The sequence below is a fragment of the Archocentrus centrarchus genome, chromosome 3 (genome assembly GCF_007364275.1).
Source record: "Archocentrus centrarchus isolate MPI-CPG fArcCen1 chromosome 3, fArcCen1, whole genome shotgun sequence".
NCBI classification, from domain to species: domain Eukaryota; kingdom Metazoa; phylum Chordata; class Actinopteri; order Cichliformes; family Cichlidae; genus Archocentrus; species Archocentrus centrarchus.
This window is the reverse complement of record NC_044348.1, coordinates 30,301,830-30,326,162: the sequence shown is the minus strand read 5'-3', so window position 1 is coordinate 30,326,162 and position 24,333 is coordinate 30,301,830. Positions and strand designations below refer to the sequence as shown.

The 24,333-nt window shown below is 40.1% G+C and overlaps 2 protein-coding genes across 2 annotated transcripts in view; one reads left to right on the top strand and one right to left on the bottom strand.

The window, feature by feature from the left end:
* Positions 1-596: 596 nt before the first annotated feature.
* Positions 597-7,008, bottom strand: larp6a (La ribonucleoprotein 6, translational regulator a). Its single transcript, XM_030721917.1, has 3 exons — positions 6,143-7,008; positions 4,285-4,483; positions 597-2,609 (listed from the first exon to the last, which is right to left on the bottom strand). The coding sequence occupies exons 1-3, from the start codon at positions 6,922-6,924 to the stop codon at positions 1,515-1,517; spliced, it is 2,076 nt and encodes a 691-aa protein (XP_030577777.1). The 5' UTR covers positions 6,925-7,008; the 3' UTR covers positions 597-1,514.
* Positions 7,009-14,057: 7,049 nt separating this feature from the next.
* Positions 14,058-24,333, top strand: part of lrrc49 (leucine rich repeat containing 49) — a 33,333-nt gene continuing 23,057 nt past the window's right edge. Inside the window, exons 1-8 of the mRNA XM_030721909.1 lie at positions 14,058-14,295; positions 14,429-14,494; positions 14,590-14,641; positions 15,056-15,238; positions 15,387-15,480; positions 16,032-16,235; positions 16,940-17,006; positions 19,868-20,011. Coding sequence (XP_030577769.1) covers positions 14,212-14,295; positions 14,429-14,494; positions 14,590-14,641; positions 15,056-15,238; positions 15,387-15,480; positions 16,032-16,235; positions 16,940-17,006; positions 19,868-20,011 — 894 coding nt within the window. The 5' untranslated portion in view covers positions 14,058-14,211. The remainder of the gene's footprint in view (positions 14,296-14,428; positions 14,495-14,589; positions 14,642-15,055; positions 15,239-15,386; positions 15,481-16,031; positions 16,236-16,939; positions 17,007-19,867; positions 20,012-24,333) is intronic.

Here is a 24,333-nt window from a genome sequence, read left to right as displayed (position 1 = left end):
CGCTTCTCTGTAGCAAACCTGGAAGGTGTGTGAAAGAACAGGTTAACATAAATACAGCAAACTACACACAAAACTGGGGGGGGCTGCTGCAGTGTACAAAGAGCAATGAGACATGATTTATTTCCCAGCAAGACACCAATCACCGAGCCAAATTTAGACAGGAATGTACTAAAACAACAATGATCCTGTCCAATAGTCACTTCAGAATCCAAACCTCACTCTAATTAAGATGCTGTGGCAAGACTTGAGAATTGCTGTTCACTTGCAGTCACTGTGCAACCTGACAGAGCTAGGCACATGAATGGTATGTGTATGAAAGGTTATGCTGTTGTAAATTCAGTGTGGACAATTTGCATATACCCACCCACCCACACACCCACCCAATGATAAAGTTGTTGAATCAAATAATCCGATATCATCCTCCCATCTGTACATTTAAAAAAAAAACAAAAAAAAAAAAAACAACCACTAATGAGCCAAATTCTGCTCTCCAAGCCTGGAATAGCTTCTACAGTCTGGGCACAGTAACGTCTCAACTTAATCCTGCCTACATATTGAAAAGAAAAAAAAAAAAAAGTCAAAAAAGCCAGGCCAAGTGCATTTTTAGTGATTTATTTGTACAATGTGATTTGCAGTGTACAAATACCCCAGCTCAGATATAAAGGCAAGAACATAAGAGCATCTATTCTGCCTCACCTGAACATCCCTCAAACCTTATTGTGAGCTTAGACTGATGAAGATATGGCAAGAAAAATTAAATAAATAAAAACCTAAGGAGAAAAAAAAAAAAAAAAAAAAAAAGCGACAACCAGGCAGCTACCTGCAGAACATTTAGAGGGATAAGAGACCCTTTCCAAATAAGTATACCAAAAATTACTTTAAAAAAAACAAAAACAAAAAAAACAATCCACCACAAATAAGGTCCAATTTGAGCAATCCAACCTTGTGGCAGTGGAGCGATTATGGCCTCGGTTTAAGTAGTATGTAAAAATGGAACTCACGTTAGACCAACACACAAAAGGCATATGGTGATATCTCTATCAAGTCCATGTGCCTACAAGACTTACATTTATACACCATCCACAACAATGTTGAGGTTTTTTTTTTGTTTGTTTTGTTTTTTTTTACATATGAGGACAGGACACTTCTCTTTTTTTCTCCCCAATAATTATAATAATTAAAAAAAGAAAAAAAGTGGAACTCATTCTCCAGCTCACCCCAAGCTCATATAATGAGGTGGCATGGTCCATGTCAGTGGTGTATGTCAAGTTCTCTCTCAAAACAATATTAATTTACATTCACTCAAATTTCCATTAGTAAATCACTAATGTCACCATGGTAACTCAAAATGTAGTATAAAAATATAACAGACTCAAAACTGATGCACTCAACAAAATATATCTACAGTCTCAAATGCGGGGTGGGGCTTGAACAACAAGACCAAAAACAGTTCAAATTTCCAACATCTCATTTTGTTTCTGGGGGTCAAGGAATGCATAAGGAGGCTCCGCATATCAAGTCTGAGTAGCAGCAGTCTTTCCCCTCTCAGCCGCTACACAGTGAAAGCCACGAGTTCCATCAGGACCCCTCGGCAGCCTCATTACTCCTGGCGGCAGGCCGTCGGCATTCTGGATCTTTCTACCAAGCATCGGGCTGCCGACTGGACTGCTCTCCTGAGACGCCACCTGCTTGCGTCGCTGAACCCATGGGCTCCCTGAAGGTGTGAGGCTACTGTCTGAGGAGTAATCTGCCCAACGGCGCCCAGCCTCGGGGCTCAGTCTCCCCTCAATGGCTAAGGGAGACTTGTGGGAATGAGGAGCTTTGCGCTGAGAACATGGGCTGGCACGAGGGCTGGACCAGGGACTGTTACGCGGGGACATACTTGGACTCAGGTGATTATTCTGGAAGCTAATGCCTGCAGTGGTGGGGCTGAGCTTGTTGCATGACTGGGATTTTCTTGCCAATCTGGGAGATGTTGGGGTGCTCTCCGTCTCTGAAGAGCTACAAGCAGAGTCGTCCCCATGGTACTGAAGCTCTCGTACTCTGCTGTTTAGAGAGCGGCTTTTCCGCATCCCTCCTTCCTCACGAGGTCGTTCTTTAGGTACCTTCTTTTTAGGCGGCTTGGTGCCAATTAGAACCACTTTCAACCCCAGTAAACTGGGCCCTCCATTCTCACTCCCCACAGCTTCATTGGCTTTAACAGCAGCCTCCACCTCCTCAAACTCCACAATGGCACATTCTTCAGTGCCTAGCTGAGTGTAGCGGCCACTCATCCTCTTCAGGTCTGCTGGCAGGTCCTTCCCAGGCTTCAAGACTCTAACAGAGGCAATGGCACCATATGTTCCGAATGCTTTCAGTAACAGTTTCATCAGCTGCTCCTGCTGAGTGGCTCCTCCTTCACCACTTCCATTATCCTTCGTGAGAGCAGCCAGCTCTGGCCACCTCTGCAAATCACTTAATAGCAGCATGCGGCTGGGTAGCGACTCGCTGGCAAAGACCGGCACTGCTGATTTACGTCGCACCTTTCGCCCCTCATCATTCAGCTCAAGGATCTTTGAGTGTCTCAGAGCATAAGCAGTGGTTCTCCAGTCACGAGTCAAGTGTTTCACCTGAGGAGGAAAAAAAAAAAAAAATGTGTTTGTGTTACTGTGATTGCTGAGCAGCTATCCCATAACCATCATGTCCCAATTTGATTACGAGTTATTAAGTTTGAGTAAAAATGACCACACAATAACTTCAGTCTGTTAGCAGGATAGATCAAGAGTGTTTTGCACCTTCTTATTAGTCATACTTCCTAATCACTAAATATACCTGAGTAAGTACAGCCAAACATTCTGGCTGCACTGTATTCCTCAAGGTTATGTCTGACCTCAGTGATGCTGAGCTCATGGTTGTTTTAGTTCTTTCAAGGACCATGTACAAAATACATTCATCACAAAAGAAAAAGATGCATTGTATCAGATTTAGCTATCAGCTAATTTCCATCTGCAGTCCCTAGGCAGGTAGGATTAAATCAATCAGCAAAACACAAATGCACATACCCACTTAAGAGAAAAACCAAGTATCAGAATATTAATCACCTATAAACAAAGTATGAAAATCAGTACAAGTTTTCAAAGCATATGCCAGACTTTAATGGTTGAATCAGCATTTGTGAAGGGAGCCAAGTGCCCAAAAATCACTTTTATAGTTGTGAGCTTACTACATAGTAAGCTCACCATATAGTGCATTCCAACTGTGTAGTGAATAGTACTGTATTAAAAGTATACCATGATACATACAGCTGACTGTCACTACCCAAGTACTGTATACTGTTCTATATTGTGCTGAAGGAAATATAAAACACTGACTAAAGAGTATGATTTTCTTTTTCTTCTGTTACATGTACTGTTGCAGCAGTGGACACTCATAACATTAAAAATAAAAGTTTAAAATAATGAGATCTACATAAAAACAGTAATCCCTTTGAGCCAAAAACTCAGATACTCTTAATTCCTAATATAGTCAACTGCAAGGCAGCCCCACCCAACTGATATTCAAACCTTCTGTTTGCAAGAAGCAGCCAATCACAAGATAGCTGGCTTAAAAAAAAAAAAAAAAAAAAAAAAAAAAAAAAAGGGGGGAGAAGCTAAAAATGACTCATTTTAGATAAAACAGAGCCTGCACCAAGGCCCAGTGTAAGGTAAATAAGGATTATTTTAATCTGTAAAGATAATAGGTCCCCTTGAACTGTCAAAGTATTTTTATTCATCAACTTCGGAAAATACACTCAGTATAAAATGCATGTCGGGATTTTCCTTCTAGCCAAAATTGATCTTCCACACTTTAGTCACTATACAGAAATATTGAGTAGGGGTTTTGAATTGAGCTGAAATTAGCACAAGCTGTTGTGAATCAATGTGAGAATATCACCGTACAGCAACAGCTAGTCATGCTGACACTAGAAGCAGCCAGTCATTGCTATTCAGTTCTCACAAACCTCTGTCACCAGGAGTTAAAATGAAGAATGACTGAGCTTTATCCATGTTCCCATTTGAAACTACCTTTTCCCTCAGCATTAATTTGTTCATTATGGTCATCAACTATAATCATATGCAAAAATTGTGACTGGATACCACACTCTAGCTAATAAATATTATGAGCCTCCAGTGTAGAATTTAGTGTGTTCTGTAGATTTCAGCCAGTAGCAGGAGCGACTCTGCACTTTCCCACCTTAACTTGATAGGTACTGAAATGACATGCTGCTGTGTTTCTAGACTACCCGAGAAAATTTGCAGCCATTACCTTTTTGAATGAGGTAAGCAACTTGACGCTGACGAACCCGAGCTTGTTGCGTCTGACATGTTTAAGCAGGAAGGCATCATGCTCCAGGTTTTCATCAGACAGGTAGTACTCAATCTGTGCAACCAACTTCTGGATAAGCTCTGGATCTGGGGGCTGCCAGCTCTCCTCCTCGAGCTCTCCTCCACTGGTCCCGGCACCACTGTGTGTGGGAAGATAACATGCAGCATGGTGAGCAGAGAATCTTTTTTAGTGCATAACTGAAACAGCAGAATGTTTCATATCCTTAACCGCCAACATTTACAACTGTTGCACATTTTACTTTCATTAATGCAATAAGCCAGAGGCTTACAAGTTTTTGGCAGGAATGCAATCTTATCCTGCCATTTCTCCAAGCAACATGCTGGCATGAAAAGAGATTGACCATTTGCTTCCCTCGTTTCTGATTTTCCTTGCAGCAGTTGACAAGCTGCATCTCCAGCCACAGTCACCATGCCTCAGTGCCAGACCTTTACACCAATGTCCCGCCAGTCCCCAAACTGCCAAGACCTCTCCATCTGAAGGCCAGAATCGCAGGCTCTCCCTCCCACACAGAATATGGTGGCTCACCACATCAACTTCCCACAGTTTACAAAAGCTGGTATCCACACTGCATAACTGAAGCTTTAAGGCACAATTTGACAGGAACCTGACAGTGGCTGTGAAGCTGCACAGTCAGGTAGTCTTGCAGATTAGAGTGAGGGTCTGAATTAAATTTTGTGGATGACTCATCACCTCCTCCAGCCTCCTCCCTCACACACCCTCGCTCAACAGCTTTCCAACCCACTGACCATACAGCTGGCACGAGCTCACATCTTCCCCAGGATGTCAGATAGCACAGGGTGAGCATTTAGAAGAGAATACCTTCCTACATTCCTCGAATAAAAGGGAAGGGTACGATCAAGGAAACCAAGGGATTATTAGATAGTAATATGGTTATCAAAGTCACTCCCCATAAGTTCACTGGAGGAATGCAGCAGGAATATTAGAATAAAAGACAACATAAACCGACAGCCTACATTTAACAAGCCCTAAAAGTGTTTCCTAGACCTTTACTGATTAAAATACTAGCTGTGTGAAAAACGTGCTGTAAATTAATAGCTTTCACAGGCGTTACAGAAACCCGCTGTCACAGAGCTGCTGAGGTGTGACCTACAAGTAAACAAATGCTTGATATGAAAGAGCGATTTATTTTCCCCTTTGGCCTTTCTATCACTGACTCACTCGTTGCGCATGTAGTTCAAGTAGGGACCTTATAGGCCAGAGGATAAAAATAGCAAGCCATGACGCAGGGGAATTAGATTAAAGTGAAGGTGCCATCCTTTATCTCTCTGTCTCAGGTGTCCAGCTGTATAACTACGATGCTGCCTACAGGTGGTTAAACACTTCTAACCTAAAAAGATAATAATATCCCTCACCTACGTCTGTGAGGATTTACACTCCCAATTGTGAGCATCTATTTTTATCTCTCATACTGCATTGTTTGCCGCCTTTTGTTGTGACTGTGATGCACCTGTTGGAATTGGTGCCATTTCTACAATAGCCATTTTTATAACTGGCGTTCTTTCAGTGAAACAAAACAATCCAACTGTGCCAAAGCTGCTCTTGTGCTGTCATCAGCTCAAGTCTAAAAATCCAGAGCACAGACACTCGCGGGTTTCCAGTAAGAACTTAACACGGTTACCTCCAACGCTGCTCAACTTCAGTCTTCGGGGGAAGTCACTAAACAGGTTTTACATATACGTGTAGGATATAACTTGGTTACATTTGTGGCTTTCGCGTCACTATTACGGTAATTAACAAAGTAGCAAATAACTCAAACCTTGATTTGTCATGTCTTCCGATTTCGTCCTCGCTACAGCTGCCTCCGAGGAAGTCAGCATTATTGGATGTCACTTCCTCGGGTTCCTCGTCCTCAGCCGCTTGAATAGCCACTGTTATTGTCACCGTCCCCATCTCCTGCGAGTGCTGGTCCACGGTAATTACCTCATCGATGCCCTGCTCCGCCGACGCATCCGAGGCGCATTCCGCTGAGTTCATACTGGGTATCCCCACGGACCCACTCGTGTTCTTTGAATAAGTCAAGGTGGTTACACCCGGTCCCTTCCCGTCCACGGTTTTAGGAGCAGCAGCGGTAGAAGCAGCAGCAGCAGCGCCTCCCTGGAAGGTCTTAATGTTACCCGACTCGAAGGCACAGACAGGATACGGGGCGCCCAAAGCTGCACGACGCTTTTTCGGGCACAGGTGATGGCGGAGAAGGACCCAGGGGGCTCCGAAGACGCGCTCCACGGCTCGCCAGAGACCCCCGATCCAAATCAGACCCGACGAAGGGCCCTTAGGAGCAGCGGGGCTTGTAGCAGCCAGCGAGACGCAGCCTGGACCTGGTGAGACCGACGGTCTGGAGCCTCCTTGTGCTTCTGCTGCTGCTGCATTTACTTCCTCATATGTAAGAGGCTCTCTACTTTTGAAACGAGCTCTGGGATTGGGCCGTAGCAGCGTCTCTTCGCACTCATTCCCAACCCACAAGCAAAAGCTGACACAAAGCCAAGAAGGAGGCAAGAGGAAGGAGAGGCATCGCATGAAGGCGTTCACCAAAGCGTACATATTTCGCTTTTTCGTTTTTCCACAAACAGAGTCTTGTCTAATTCTGTTAAGACACGAGTGTCCCGTTCACATGTCTCTAAGTAGGGGAGAAAATTCACGTGTTTCTAATTGGGAAATTGCCCTGCCAAGGACGACCCCTTCGCTAACGCTGCTAATTGGATAATAGGCTTTCAGCGTCCAGTTCCACGCAGCAGGCAAGTTTTACAGGTGTAAGTACACAAAGCAAGGAGGAAACTTAAAAAACAGTAGCCGCTCGGGGAAGTAAGAGATCGCAAGGGGTAAAAAACAAGCAAACAAACAAAAAACAAAAACAGTTTAACTAAAAATTATACCCCTTTTTTTTTTCTGTTATAGTTTATACAAACCGATGAACGTTCAAGAGTTGTGTGCAACTGGCCGGGTGAACTTAGGCCCAGTGAACCCAACCCTAAGCTGGCAAAAATAGTTCTAAGGGTTTTTAAATCTATAACTCTTTGCCTGCCATTAAAAAGCAGGGGTGAACCACTAATGTTTATGTAAATACGAATATTTTTAATTATTTAAAATATCAGCATTTTCCACTAAGCAATACTTAGAACATGGCTGCAGAGTTATTTTGCTTTCTGTTTAATGGAACCAGTAAAATCTCAGTAACAAAAAAAGTGAAACTTTATTTTTCCTCTTAGTGAGGTGATAGCTCCACAGGTAAGGGTAGGGGGTATAAAGTAAAGTTCAGTCACTGATTTCATTTATTTTAAACTGTAGAACAAATATGTCGGTGTTGAGCTACAGCATTATGATTATAATCATATGGCCACTTTCATATAGGTTTTACCTGAGGTCCATTTTTGCAGCTAGCCATTGGCTTTTATCCTAATAACCCTGCAAATCACCCACACTGATGTCATGCAACCCTGCGTGAAATATCTTTACTCCTCTCTGCTGGCAAGCCAGGCTCACAGCTGGTGGGCAGTCTGACTCATTCTCTGCACCACATGCCATACAGTGCTCCAGTTTGTGTACAATGCAACATGGGGAGAGAGTGGGGGATAGAGAGAGACAATGAGTGAGAGAGAGAAAAGTAAAGAAAAGCTTGCCAACAAATAATCTGAATGCATTTAGTGTCTTTGTGCATGCTTATCTAGTCAGGCCAGTTGACAGTCTGTCAGTTTGAAGAAATGTCTAGGATTGCATTAGTTTTTCTGTCTTTTGTGGTCTCTGTGAAACTCAGGTCAGAAAAACAGTTATAGTGACAGGGTTAATGGTAAGAACCTCCAAATAATTTTGCGGAACCACGATTGCTTCTTGGCATATATAGACTCTTTCAGTTCTTTGTTGGCCATCTGTTCATCTCTTTGTGATTTTTTTTTTTGTATAGATTGCAATGAGGTACAGTGAGGTTTGTGTGATTGGAGCGGTTTCTTTCAGTATGATTCAGCTGCTTCACCTACTAATAAAAGAATATGAGGAGTTTCAAAAATGAAAGTTCTTTGATTGGACTTCTTTTTGCAGGCATTTTTATTTTTCCACATAATGACTATTTTCTACCTATTTGCACCTGGGAACTCTTTGAATTCACTCATCGAAGACGGGAGTCACAAAGTGCTTTACAGGAAATTTAAGACAATACAGAATTTGAAAGATTTATGCATTACAAAAGTGCACAATTATTAAAACATTACTGAAATGCCTGAGTAAAGAGAAATGCCTTTAGCTAACTTTCTAAAGTCCTCGCAATCAGCAAATCTCGAGTGAGCAGGAAGAGCATTCCACAGGTCAGGAGCTACAACCTCAAAAGCTTGATCGCTGCGTGCCCGCAGGCACATGTGTGAAACAGACAATAGTTTTCTGGTAGTCATGGCTTGCTTTTTTTTCAAACTACAACTGTAGTTTGAAAAAGGAAAACTTTAGGATCTGATAAGTATGTAAAAGTCCTATCACCAATCTTTAATTGGCCGAAGCGTCTGATTCAAATCACACTCGGTATGACATTGATTTTATAAAATAAATCTCAGATTCCTGATGCTGTATGAATTCTCATAACCAGTCATTAGGACCTCTGAGTAAATCTAACTTACGAGCTGTAAGTCAAAGGCCATTAACTTTCATGATTTGTAACTGTGCAGCAGATGTCTAAAGATTTACTTTCAGAAGACAAATACAGTTGTCATGTTATCAAAATATATAAGTCTTTTGGCTTTACAAAAAAAGTACATGTATTCTGATCTTAATGCAGAGGCCACTGATGCTCATTCCTTTATCAGTTCTTGTTTGGTCAGTGTTGTTTTGTCACTTGTTTGTTTTTTCACTTTGGACTAAAATAGCTCAACAGATGAAAACCCACCTCTCAAGTGTGAGATGGGTTGTCATGAAATTTTGCACAGACATTTAGGATTACCCCGATAACTTGTGTGACCCCCCATGACCTTTCCTCTATGAACAGATAACCTTCAAAAGCAATGACATTTCGATGCATGTCGGCTGTACTTTGTCTTCACTGTGAGCATGCTACACTGAGGTAAACATTAGCACAGCTGTGCAGCCTCACAGTCACTAGCAGATGCAAAGGAGCCACCTGCAATGACTCAGTTAATTCAGAGAAACCTCTCAGTAAGTCCAGAATACAAAGTTTGAACTGAGATGAGGTCGGCTGTGAAATCTTTACAATGCATACATACATACTTCCATAAATACGGTTTCAGAAAACAGAGTTTGACGCTATTGTATGGCTTCACGTGGCAGATTGAGGGGTGCTGAGCAACACGTTTCCCCCCTCATGTTTCTTTCTTACTTCCCTGTTTGAAGACATGAGTCACAGTTGTAACCCTGCTAGTCCCCACTTACTTAAACCCACATTACAAACTGAGTGCATGTTTGGGCATGCATACGTGAAAGTAATCTATTCGATTTTGTTCCACTGTGTGTTTTCTCTAAGCTTAGTGCACACTTTTGCAGACGCTGACCTTGTTATTATGTAACATATAATGTTAATGTGGCTCATACAATCTGTCTGTAGGCAAAAAAATATAGGCTTATTGTTATAGTTAAACCAGTGTTGCAACCATTCTGGTTCCTCCTGGTAAAAGTCACTCCTCTGGGAATGAAGAAATAACTGAAGCTTAAAATAATTAACCCCTTGTTGTCAAGTTCATGTAATTTCACAAAAAACTGTAATGTGGCATAAATCTTTTCAGCTGCTGTGGGTAAACAAAGCAAAAATGTTTGCTAACTGATTTGAATGACAAAAACCCTTGCACTCTCTCTCTCTCTCTCTAAACCAAGTTCACCCTATGCTGTAACCATGTACATGTACATGGGATTTGCTTTTTGTCCTAGCAGGGAGGCAGATCCCTTCAGTATGACAGAGCGGATCTGCTTTATCTCCCCACAGCATGAGTAATACAAGCGCGCGCACACTGCTTTCTTTTTTTCTTTTGAATGTTTAGAAATTGTGTTTTTACATCTAGATTTCCTCTGTCAGTCAAGGCAAAGGCCATGCTGTGCTTTTGCCAGCAAATCAGCACTGCTGGTACAATTACACTATATTTATTTGTTATTTTATGATGAAAAAACAAAACAAAACAACCCCCTAGGGTATATGTTTCTCTGGCAACCAACAATATATGTCCCTTTCACTGTAATGTATGTTAGACTTAGAGTGAATGTGATGTTTTCACGTTCATGTTCCCAGCGTTTAAGGGCAAGCCATATTCATTTCATTTTTATGCGTATCTATCTCTTACTGCTGAGTATAACTTTATGTAATACATTTTTTTTGCCCAGTAGCAAACTTTTGATGTAGCAACAAAATATCTAATGGCAGAGATTGCTAGAAATACTATGATAAAATATAAAATAATGAAGAAATACACAGTAAACTTCCAAACAAAAAGTGAAAAGTGCTCAGATAATATCTTTTATCTGTCTGTTTTCTGTCCAGGAAAGCATCTAAGCAATCTGAATTGGAGCTACAAATATCTGTCTATATTTACATTGTGCTTTGTCAATATGGCCTGCCACTCAAACTGTTGATCATCACCTCCCATCATATGTGTCAGCCTGTGCTTCATGAATAGACAATGACAGGCAGTGTGTGGGATGTCCCTTTGATGAATCTGGACTTGTCTTCGCTTAGCAACGGCTTATTACTGCCAGAGTAAACGGGCTGAAAATACTTCATAATCTATTTTATCACAATTGGTGTTTCAGCAGGGCTGCTGACTGACTGCCCCCTGGATTAAATTGTTGTTAGAGTGAAAAGAGTGGTAAATCTGTCGATAAAGACGAGGTGCAAAATACCCTCCATTTATGAGACTGCAAAAATGTATAGCTTTATATTAGCTTCCTACAGGAAGCTACAGGAAGTTAGCGATAGGCATTTGAGTTACTAAAACAGCTGTAACCAATTAATCTTGTGTAAAAAGATTAATATAAAGATTAATATAAAATTAATATAAATTAATATAAAAATTAATATAAAATAATGACTTTCCTACTTATTATTAATGGATGTCATTTGTATTGGTTGAAAGTCCCAAAGAAATCCTAACAAGTCTGATTTTAAAGGTGCAGTTCATCCTCCAAAGAATCTACTAAACTTGTTTTCTCTCCGGTTTGTTGCACTATTTATCGAGATTGTTCTAATGAAAGTTGCAAAATTTGGAGGGGATGAGCTGTAGAGATGTTTGGCCTCTTCTGAAAATAATGGAAATAGGTGCGCTTGTCCCTCAGCTGCACTCGACTCAGTGCTTCAGTTCCTATTTTTAATTAAATAAAATTTTCTTTGTTTTTGTGTTTGAGTACTCATACAGATAGTTTACATTCTGTGGTGGCCATACTGCCTATAGACTCCTGCGGTGTAGATGCTTCAGGTTTGTGTTGAACATTCATAGACTTTTAAACTAACTGACGTTGAAATTCAGGAAGTTGTTCAGATGAAATTAAGAGGACACAGGAAGTTAATGCTGTGGGTGAATCAACATTCTGAGAAATTCCAAAATTGCTGTTGACTCACTGCTGTGGCTTACTGTCACAACTAAATGGAACATCATTATTGCACCTGTGCCTTTTCTTTCTTTAAAAAAAAAACTGCAGAAGGTCTACTATCAGTGTTTTGTGGTAGTTATCCTTTTGTTCAGCACTGTATCAATTATATGGAGTGCAACAAAGTAGCGAAAAAACTCATAATATTTTCACAGGTGCAGGTGGACGTAATTACAGGGTTTTGAATATTTTGGTTTAACTATATTCAGAATTTTTATGGGAAAGGTGCATGCAGTACTGCTAATGTGTTTGATTTGCAAATAAAGTACTTTGTTGCTGTTTTGTGGTGTTATAACTAAACATTATACTGTGACTAATCTATTTTTAATATATATATTTTTATAGATTTCTTTAGACCTATCTAATTTTCTTCTATTGGTTGGGTTGCTTGAAAACATTGACTGCACTCCAGTCTGAAACGTTTATGTGACTGACCAGGGCATAAGCCAGGAGCATTTACTTGGTCTGTGGCCAGGTCAGAGCAGTATTTTTTACTTCTGGATTTACTTTGAAGTAGGTGTATTCTGAGAGGGCATATATGATTGGCTGAAATTTATCCCTGACCCATTAAACTGCGGATGATTTTCAGTGTGATGTAAAATGCTAACAAGACTCAGTGCTCTGTAAACATGGACAGCCCCAGGTGACCCTCGTTCTGCCCACTCTCTGTTATGTAGGTACTCTGCCAGATGCAGCGTATATAGTGAAAGACTAATTGCGATAGCTTAGAGAGGCAGTCATGCTGCTTTGGATTACTACTTTCAGCAAACCAGTTCCAGTGTTTCATGATAATTTGACCAAAAACTAATTAATTTGTGACATATCCTTGATGTAAACATGGTATAAAATAACAGCCTACAAGGCAGCAAAATATTAACAGATAAACAGAGTTGGGTAGTAATGGATTACACGCAATCACCATTATATAATTCACTTACAGAAATAAGTAAACATAATTGGCTCAAATTACATTTCCAAGATGTGTGACCTGGTTATAGTTACACTTTTAGCTAGCTTTTAAATGTAGGTCTAGATTTCAGGAGAATGACAAAAAAAAAAAAAGGATAGTCAGGTCTTTTTTCTTCAGCAACCGGCCTTTTTTACTGCTAAAAATATGAAAATGAATGACGAGTTTATAGCCTAGCACCACTGAACCTTTTGTGGTATTTCTGAGACACACTTTCATAAAGAATGTGTTGTGATCACAGTCAGAAGCAGCACAGCTTCTCCTGTGGTGCCATGTGCATGCAGGCAGGTTAACAACCAGGCAGGAGCTAGAAGGGAAAACAAGAAGGAAGTCTGACATTAGGGTATTTTCCCCAAAGTCTAAATAACAAGCAAGTTATTAGATGATGTTGCTAATTTCCTAAATAATCTTAAGGTAATTTTGCCTGCCTTTACTATCTCATCACATATTTTATAATATAGTTTACATCATATATAGTCCTAAAATTCATCCTAAACATGGGAGTGACATGTTTTGCATGTGCAGAAAGATTTGAAAGTGGGCAGAAATCTTGCTGAAACACAACTGAGCAGGTTGATAAATTAAAATTAGTTGATTTTTCATTGTCATGAACAGGTGACATACATATTTTACCAGATAATTTCCCCACAAAACACAAAAGCATCCTGAATTCAGACTGGATACACTCTGACAGGACAGCACAGAGTAAATCATGACTATAGTATAATTAGCAGTATCTTGAATAATATTAAATGAGAAATGTTGAGAATAATTCTTTGAAAGGGGGACTGAATGCCATTGAACTGCCAACCAAACTGCCTCATTTTTGTGTTTTTCTTTACACAAAGACGTTCCCATTTTATACTGGTGCAGAGAAGGGTGCCTTTTAATAAATTACCAGAATGCAGGACATGAAGTGTTTAATGCTCAAAATTTCCATATTGAGGGAGACCCACGCAAATTTCGGCTTATTAGGTCCCTCCCTGACCCAAACCTGCTTAAGGAAGCCCACCTTGACTTAATTAAACACCAGGGGAAGCGAGAAACTTCCCCGCGTAGCGCGTAATAATGACACCGGAAGTGAGTGTAACTAAGCAACGCGCGTCGTTGCCGTGGTAACAGTGTTTCCCTCGGGGAAGTTTGTGGCTTCAGAGCTTACTGTTCTGCAGGAGCAACAAATCCAAGCGCCAACTCGACTGTAGCAGTTGAGTTCACGTATTTATTTTAACGATTCATAAATAGTATTTTTTCACCATCCGGGTGGCCATTACCTGCTGTCTTCATCAGACGTTAGCTAAATGGAGCCGGATTTGGCTGAGGGTAAAACCATGCGCTCTCATAAGCACGGCACAAGCGATAGATGGATGCGTCTCACACCTGTGGTAAATACCGTTTTTAAAAAAAAAAATAGTTTTACACTTGCTTTCCAAAACTACTTAAAGTGTAGCTACACGGTTATGTGTGAGCATATTTGCCTATGTCTTATGAAATAAACACTGTTCAATATTTCTGTAGATCAACAGCTGCAAGTTGCACCTCACGACTGTGAAATCTCTCGTGCCAGCGAGGGCACAAGCGATGGTGAGTCATTAAAAGAGCACGCTGGAGTGGGAATGGCTATGCGGTGCTTGTAGTTTTCAGGGCGTTTAGAGATTGTTTTGTTTATCATTTTACAGACTGACTCTCAAGATCATCGTGTAAAAGAAACATTTAACCATTCTGACCTCGGTAGGTTTGACCCATTCACCAGCCAGGAGGATTTTGTGTGATTCAGCAGTGTGCAAGTATATATTAATTACTGGCTTTGGAGATGGTTCTCAAACTTTTTCCTGACATGCTGATAAAGGTCACGTCTCACATCCTACAGCTTTTAAATAAGTCCTTGACAGTAACAAGGATCCGAGATTATAGAGAAATAAAGGTCAGCATGATAGTTAGCAAAATCTATTTTGTGCATTTTCCATTCAGAGTCATATTAACTCAACTTGACTTGTCATTTTTCTCTGGTTGTCGACAGATCGGCAACAGTGGTTTTATGTCTCGTCAGTGGGGCCAGCCCTGCAGTTTTAGAACCACTGATATGCAACTGGTGTGTAAATATGTTTCCAGTTGTGTTATGTCACTATGCTGTATCATTTGTAGAAAACCAGAAAAGAGTTGTCCAGGCGCTATTTGCAAGTGACAGATGTCCACAGTCTTCTGCACATAATCACAAAGTTCCTCTCAGTGGAGCTGCACACGAAGCCAGAGACAAACCAAGGAGACTAACTCAGTGTGCGGGTGAAACTTACTGCCACAGTGCCTTAAAAAATGCCAAGCCCACAGGTACTATTCAATAAAAAAATACAAATATTATAGAAATTAGATCATTTTTGAATGTGCAGTTCATAAACTGTGGCCATATAGCATTTTTTTATATAGTGCACTTTGATATTATGTGCATCCTGATTTCCGTTTGTGCTGTCCATGTCAGGTGGTTTTCCTGGATCTAATCACAATGCTGTGCCCAGTTTCCCCTTTACTCAGTTGCCTTTCACGTCCAGTTTTCAACGAATTGATTTGGAAAGGTACCCTTTGTCCGCACATTTATTCTTTAATGTCTGTAAAGTGGATGTGTTGTAGTACAGAGCATTGTGGTCCAACCGAAAGTGGCTGTAAACTGGAAGAAATTCTTTATTGTCATTGCACATTTCCATGCAATGAAAAAGATGTTATATGTCTCAGCAGTTCTGTGTATGTTTTACTTGTAATGACTTTGATATTCCTGTGACATGCTTATGCCACAGAATTTTATTAAGTCAGTCTGCCCTTCGCAGTATTTATTTACTCTAGGACCCATGAGGATGTTAACTAAAATGGCGAATGCTTAAGATTGCCACCAGGGAGCAGCAGAGTCTCTTTAAATAACTAACCACTATCTCCAGATAAGATGGCAGCAATTCTGACATGCTTAATTTTCTGGTGACACACTGAGCATAAATCAGCTAGTTAATATGTATGGTGAAAAACTGATTTAGTTATTTAAATCATTAAACTGAAGTGACAATATTTGTTTAATCAAAATCAGCACAGAAATGTATAGATTTTATTTGAAGTCTATGTTTTTCCATTTATCCAGGCACTCTCTGGAGGAATTCCCCCAGTTGGACTCTATAAAAGAGCTGCAGCTTCTAAACCTTCAGCACAATCTAATTACAAGGATCCAGCATTTGCCACATCTGCAGCAGCTGGTTTTGCTGAATTTGCATGATAACCACATCACTGACATGACTGGCATTGAAGTTTTGAGGTCTCTCAGGATCCTCATGCTGGGGAAGAACAGGTTAGTTGTAATGGCAGGAGGCGTAAGCAAACAAAGACGCTCCTTTCAGTGTGATAGAGCACTTCTAAAATGACTTTGGTGCTGTGCAAGTTATATTTGTGCAGCATAACCAGTCAAATTATTTAATGGTGACTTGATTTGCAATGTAAATGGCACCATTTATTAATATTTACAAGGTCTTCAGCAATGTCATCATGAAATGAAAATGTTGTTTACGTTCATGTTGTTCTGCTACACGGTCAGCACCAGAAATGATTAAAGCCAGTTTCATTTGAAAAGCAATCATCTTAGTGACATTTTATTTTGAAAGGTTGGCAGGTTCAGGATGAAAGTCACATCTTTTTGAATGACAAAGATCTTACAGCTGAACTCTGACATTTTGTCCACTTTCTTTCACGTGACATTTGTCTTTGTAAATCAATGTCTGAGGTCATATTAATTGAACAGTGAGATATTACTCTGCTTTATTTGTTGGCATTTTCAAAAGACCACATCATATTATAGCTCAGTATTATATGATCTGCATTCATATGGAGAACCCTGAACAGTATATTACTGTATATTATCTGTATACTACTGTTTCCTCTAGAACTGAAACCTTTTTTTTCCAATAAGTTTCCTCTAAGTTTTTCACTGAACCAGAATGAACAGAATATGTTATTAATTGTTGCCATTTTATGTCATGTTTTCCTGATGCTTCTCAGAATCCATAAAATTTGCTGCCTGGAAAGCTTGTCCAAACTGAACATCTTGGATTTACATGACAATCAGGTACAGTTCCTTTACGGTCACTCTGCCCACAGGATCTCTGTATTAAACCATGGTAATTTACTTGCCAGTGCCGTAAAGGTTGATCATGGTTCTAGTGCAGTAGGAGCTGACTGACACTTCCCTGTCCTAAAAGCTGTATTAGGAGCAGTTATGTCATTTTGATATTCCAGTTTGTTTTTGAAGCCAGACATCTGGCTCGTTGTTTTTGAGCACTTAATTTCATTATTTCACATAGTTCTCAGCACTCTAAGGGAACAAAAAATTGAAAACCATCAGAACCCACATGCTATTGTTTAATATCTACTCCCACATTAATTTCCTCAGTGGCCATAGCATAATTTATCCAACAGATGCAACTTTTTTTTTTTTAATGTTTTCAGCACTGGGAAATGTTTTGAGCTGTTGGAGATTATAGCATTCCTAAATTAATTTGTGTCTCAATCTATTATTGGATGCTGTTTTGTTCCTTGAAAATAGAGCCTGGCTTAATGATATTAAAAGTCCGAGAAATCAAATGATGCCAAATGAGAATTTTAAGCGCTAATGGAAAAGGAAGATAACATAGAAAAGCTTCCCTTGGTCAAATTAATGTTTTGCCAGAATGCCGCCTACACCCCTCCTCAGAGAGCAACTCCAGAGCTCGGGTAAGTCTCGCTCGCTTTCTGGGATTGGCTGCTCTTTACATGAGCAAACATTACAATTACAATTCAGTGACTGTTTGTGTTAAGTTATTTTTCCTGACAGAGGATGCTTTGTTGCCTCAAGCACTGTCAACTTGTGCTTCCTAACTACATCTCTATAGTTCATTTTAGTGTTTTTTATAATGTTGCAGTTGAATTAATAATGAGACTCTTTTGTCTTGCTTTTATTGGTACATTACATTCAGACTTTTGTGCTGGCAGACACCTATTGTGGTGCAGATGATAAATCTATTATTCTCACAAGGCCAGTTTGTCTTTCAAACACTGAACTTAAAACCTTCTGTTTTGTGCACCTCAGTAACTGTTCAGTCATATTTTTAACACATTTTCCAAACTCACGAGAGATCTGACCACCCAAATGCATTTTGAATTGCTGCATAATGATAATTCAAGATTATGAAGTGGGTGAATTCTGGTTGTTTAGTCACTTTTGGCCATAGAACGCCAGCTGCTTGTCTGTCCCTTTTGACCACAAGCTTTACCTCACCGTTGTTCTTTCTTCCTCCCATCCTTAAGCTGGGAAGCTCACAAACCTCTAAAATTCAGTCATTTTACCCGTTTCTTTCTTTACCAGGATGATGTTTCTTTTCCAGCTTGCTGGAACTGTTCAGAATGAGATATTCTCCCTGGGAGTTAGCCTTCAACCCACTCTCAGTCTCAGTGACCAAGTCTTGGGGTTACAAATGTGACCTGAGATTGTCGTATAACCAGTTAGGCTGCAATGTTTTCCACTTGAGCTGTTTGACTTAAATGATCTCAAGAAATAGCCGAGAATGCCCTGTGGGGTGGTTGGACTGAAAAAAAAAGTATCACTCTCATAGAGAAGTTGGCTAAAGTCATGTAGAAATCTCACTCCTATAAATGATGATGTTGATCAGGTTTGACTCCATCTGCCATGTTTGGTTGGCACATCACTCTGGGATGAAGTGAAGTTGAGACAGGATTTCCCCACAAGAATGAACCAGTGATACCTGTAACCAATGATACATGTGACACGTGCTTTTTTTTTTCTCTTTCTTGTCATTTGAAATTAACTTGCTAAGAGTAGATATTTGCATCTCTCTGTTTTCTGTGTCATGCCACTAAAGCCAGTAGAAATTTTCTACAGTCTCACATTCATGTCCTACCTTACTGATGAATAAAATCTTAGTAGAAGCTTAGGTTTTGCCCCGTGAGAAAGTGAGAAAGAAGCATGTTGCCAAACTCTGGCTTCTGGCTGACTACTGGAAATCACCAAATTCATGCTGTGTAACTCAAGATTCTCAAATATTTTAGAATACGGCGACCAAAAATCTGTTTCAGTGTGTACGGAGACACAGAGTTTATGGATTCATATATATGTCTGTCTGTTGTAAAGGTTGTGTCCTTTGATTTTTAAAATGCATGTTAAATAACTATTAGTTAAGTTCAATTCCACAATGGGATACTGGTAAACAGTTAACACTTAACGCAGTGTTGCCTGTTATTGATTCTCAGAAACATTTGTCTCAAGTTTGTGATTAGATTTTCTAATTTTATGATCACTTCCAGAATACAGGGTGTAGTATTTCTGGCCAACATTCAAAATCTATTCTATTTTAATGAGTGCCTGTCTGAACTCCCGAAACAAGACATAAATCAGCTGCAGTGTATGCTGATGTAGTGCTGAGTAATATCTTACTGCAGTATTTCTGTTTTGTGTTGCTTAAAAAAAGGTTTCTCCTTAGTTTATAAACACTGATATTTCAGACCGTCTGAAATGATGGGCTTACCAGAGGAAAGACAATAAACATTTTTAACTCATGAAGCATTTTTAACCTTTTCCTAATGTGTACAGTGTGCAGGGTAGAAATAGGCAAATACACCACCATCAGAGTAACAGCCACTGAGGATTCTTTTGAAGTATTTAAAATGTCACTCTGATAGAAGCTCCTACATTTTCTCTCCCAAAACGGGAGATGGAAAAGGTGGGGTAAGATTCCACCACTGACTGACCCTTAGTGGTTTCTTTTGTTTTTATTATTTGGAAGGATAAAACTCACTGAAAGTCAGTGATTGAAATAAAGAATCATGAAGTGTCATTTTGGAGAAAGGATTTCTCAAATTCAGATTCATATTGCTGTCTTACATGTGTTTTTGTTTTGCTTTGCACTAACTTTGTCTCACTCTGCTTTTCTTAAGATCTGCAGGATAGAAAATGTGTCTCATCTGAGCGAGTTAGGAGTGTTGAACCTGGCAGGAAACAGCATCTCCAGAGTGGAAAACCTTCAGGGTCTGGACTCTTTGACTGAACTGAACCTGCGGCACAACTGCATCTCTGTTATGGTGAGGGTACTCTTTTCTAATTAATGATTTAAGTGTTATTATTATTATTGTGTGTCTGCTATCCTTTTCCTTCATATAAAGAAAAAAAAAACACTTCCTGCTTTTTGGTCTTTTTCTCTGTGGTACATTTAATTTCTCTTGTTTCCATCAGATTGAAAGTGCAATTTTTGCACACTGAGACCTTACAATGTGCAGCCTTGCTACAGACGACTTGTAGATGCAGTTGTATCCCAACACTGCAGCAATCTTGTGGTTCTTTGAAGTTCCTGCAGCTACCAATAATAATAATAATAATTTTCATACTGTTCAGAAAATGTTCCTCTGAAGATGAAAGTAATGGCAGTGTATTTCACCTTTCATGTACAAGTCACCACTTGTGGATCAGGTCCCTTGGATGGTTACTGTGAAACTACATATCAGTTGTTACTGTCACAAAACAACAAACACAAAAGTTACATTAATGGAATCTTTGTGAGAAAGTGGTGCTGAAATATATCACTGTTGGTGTTACCTAGGGAAACGTAGCTCATTATCCACAACCTCCCACCGACTTTCTGGCACACTGAAAGAGAAACTGGATATTCTAAACACGGAAACTTACTCCTCTTGGTTTCTATAGTTTTAATCTGATAAACATAACAGAGCATGCCAAAACAGGCCCCTTCATTTGTATGCAAATCCCCTAAGCCCTTTTCTGCTTTTTGGGCTAGAAAATAAAAACGGAATCCAACATTGTGTATCAGCTGAAAGCCCTTCCCATCACTCATCCTGTCCTCTGCCTGCAATTTCTGATCACAAAACACTTCCAGTTCTAATTATCGGATGCTGCATTTTATTTGATACACGGGAGAGGAAAAATGCTACCCCTCAGCAGTTTCTCGGTCTCTGTCATTAGTGGTGCTTGCTGCCAAGTGCCTGTACCAGGCACAAAGTAAATAACCCCGTTCCAGGTGCTCAGGTTTTCTTCCTTTCATGAAAGGGAAAGCAGATAAAAAGTGAAATTCTTGACCTGAAAAAATACTGTCACTGTCTTTGAAAACAACTCTTAAACTTGATTACATTGCAGTCAGTCATCCAATACATGTGAGTATTATAGTTTATATTTGCTCATAGCATGTTTGTGTGAATGCTTTAAGAAGAGGAGGGAATGCATGTTAAAACTTCTTGTAATTGTTTAACAATTGTTTAAATTGTTTGACAGTGTTTTTTGTCTAGTGTATTCTATTGTCGTGTTGTCCTCTGGTCCACATGTTTTTCATTGTTGTACACAGTTCCTACTTAAATATATATATTTTTATTTTGTTGCAGTGTATTGCTTACAACACAATAAGAGATAACACAGTAATGATTCATCCCATAGCTATTTTTAAAAGGTTTTCCTATTTACACTTACTCTTAGGTGGGCCTTTGTATTGTGAAACTCTGTGGCAGTCACTAAGTGATGCATTATATATTTTTGGCTGTGGGAATGATGATTTGCTTGGGAAAAAAAAGGCACAGTCAGCTTGAACATGTCTAAGAATAAAAAGGCATGAAGCAGGCAGGCTGGTTTTATGAATTAGCATGAGAAGTATTTGTCTTTGCGGGCCAAGTGAGTATAGCAGCGTCAAAATGTAGAAAAATGTAGAAACTCTGTAATGGTCTTTGGTAGTTTTACTGTAGATTAATTAACTCGTTACAGTATGTGTGTGTGTTACGTGAGTTTTGCCTTTCATATACTGACACACTTTATGGGAAAGAGGATTTTTGGATGCTCCTGAGCAAACAGTTTCCCACTTCAAAAAAAAAAAAAAAAAAAAAAAAAAGAAAGAAAGCAGGTCAGTAAACAGTAACAGCAACTTAGTAATGTCTAAGTTGTTCCAGTATGACCTGGGAATGTGGAAACTTTGCCTTATGTTCCATTCTTTGTTACAGTGAGAAACTCTTGCCTCTCCAACCTAAAATCCAAGAGACTATCACACTTCGGGCACAATGTTTTGGCTGACATTGGATGTCTTTCAAAGGTCACACAAGAACAACACAGCAGTGTGCCTCCACGAGACAGCATCTGCAATTCAAATGCACAGTCGCATAAGCCAGAAGAGATCACATCTCAGGCCTGTGCTATTGAAAGCACATCCACAAAACCCGACAGCTTACAGTCTTAGAAACCCCCTCAGCAGCCACATGTACCTGTGTTTACTTGAGCAGCTTTCATGCTCTTTTGTGGCGTGCTGGTGTTGCATGCAGACGAGACAGTGGTGATGAGAGGTTTTTCTGTGTTTGTTGAATAATGCCTCTGCCAGAGCTGTGTGTGAGTGTGAAAAATGAAGACACGCAAGCTGTCAGCAAGGAGAGAGCGGAGCTGGGATAAAAAGGTGAAGGCACGGGCGCGCAGACACATAAATACACACCCGCAGGCATATAAAAACACACACAGATGCGCGCGCACACACACTCACAATCACACAAACGCAGCTGTACCCAGCCTCATAAGACATCCTGTCAGCTGATTGGTTCCGATCAGTCAGGTTTTCTAAAAAAGGACCACATTGGTGGGCGATTGTTATGCAGCTCATCAGCTCAGTGATGACATCATTCTGTCTGAGACAAGGCTGCTATATTTAGTTTCAGACAGCCAGGAGTGGCTGCTGCTTCACTAGCATCCATACAGGAGCTGGCATAGACGGAGACTCTGTGAATGTAGTTGATGGTCAATACTGGCTAGCACTAGATAGCATGACTTGCATTTTTCATAGAAAGAAAGAAACCTGTTTATGTATATACCATATCTGCAGATTACTGCAGCCAGTATAAGTAACAATTAGCACACAATCACATTTGACTTGGATGCACACCTTTATTTATATCCACTACATTTTTAATGGCAACCAAGTTCTATTGTTTTACCACATTTGAGTAAAAAGATCATACAAAAACATCAGAGCACTCAAATTTACCGACTCCTGAGAAAAAATATCCAGGTGTTTTTATATTTGTTTTGGCTTTGTCTCATCACTATTTCATGCTGGACAGGTAGCCTAATCCACATTAAAAAATAGCATGATTAGAGAAGAGAACGTTTCTTGTTAATGTAAAGACATATTGCTGAGTTAACAATTTAAAATATTTTGAATTCAATCTTTTTGGTCTCCTATAATTCAGAGATGTAAATAAGGAGTGCACATTGTAAAGCAGTGTGTTAAACAAGCTAATACACATCTTACTAAAACTGAGCTGCACCACTAAATTTAAAATTAAGTTAAGCTTGTTACTAGCTTAAAAAAGCTGAGGTGTGATGTTTCCTTTGAGTTTTGATGTGTTTATTCACATGGATGGCACAGTGGTGCAGTGGTTAGCATAGTTAGCACTGTGCCTGCGTGGGTTTTCTGTGGGTACTCCAGCTTCCACCAGGCGATTTTTAAATTGGCAGTAGGTGTGGATTGTTACTCTCTATGCACTGGCCCTGTGATGGACTGGTGACCTGTCTAGGGTGTACCTTGCCCAGCGTCAGCTAGGAAAGACTTTAGCTCCCCAGTTTTTCTGTAGAAAACTGTTACGATTATTATATATATTGAGGCAAATGTTCTCGCTTGCATTGCTGCTGATGTTGCACACTGTACTGCACTCTCTATAGGTGCGTATACTGTAGTCAGCTTGTTGGCCTTGTATGCAATTGATAACAGAGTTGCATAACTGTGTGTTGTATCTATATGGTTGTGTGGGTGGGATGAAACCTGCTTCCAGTATTTTCTGAGGGTGGGTAGCATAACCTAAATGCCAGTCTGATCTCTTATTTGAACAGAGAATGGCAGCAAACTGAAGGAGGTTTGTGAGGCGTTGGCTGCAGTGTGGGTGGACAATGACGCAGCCCAGTCAGACTGCTGCTGGGAGTGTCCTCTTTGCCTCAAGCAAATTCAAAATTGGCCATCCACACACATATAAAAGCCCAGACGTTGTTACTGCTGAACATGATTTACCCCCATGCTGTCATCTAAGTAGTTTCTGTGATTATGACATTGCGCTTGTCCCTGTGTCCAATTCAGCGTGCCAGCTGCCCAGCTGCTGCTTTCCCCCCGCCCCCTCAATAAATTCTGCATTGATTTTTGATGGTGAGCCTGCCTGATGGTAAAACTCCCCACATCCCTGTTAGTTTCCATTGAATTTTCTCTAGCTATTGTCCTTGGATGATGAGGTGCAGTGCCTTAGCTAGCTGCTTGCTATGTAGGACTATGAGCATTTCAAGTTAGCTTTCTGCAGCAGGGGATCTCTGCATTAGCGCAGCACATTCTCCACTCTCCCCTCCCCCTTTCCTCCTCATACTCTCTCTCTCTCTCTCTCTC

What these genes read in the sequence shown, in the direction of transcription:
- larp6a (XM_030721917.1), bottom strand. Translation starts at nt 6,924, where the DNA reads ATGTACGCTTTGGTGAACGCCTTCATGCGATGCCTCTCCTTCCTCTTG. An exon ending in GGAAGACATGACAAATCAAG is followed by an intron (nt 4,484 to 6,142) that starts GTTTGAGTTATT and finishes TCCCACACACAG; the next exon opens with TGGTGCCGGGACCAGTGGAG. An exon ending in TGCTTACCTCATTCAAAAAG is followed by an intron (nt 2,610 to 4,284) that starts GTAATGGCTGCA and finishes TTTCCTCCTCAG; the next exon opens with GTGAAACACTTGACTCGTGA.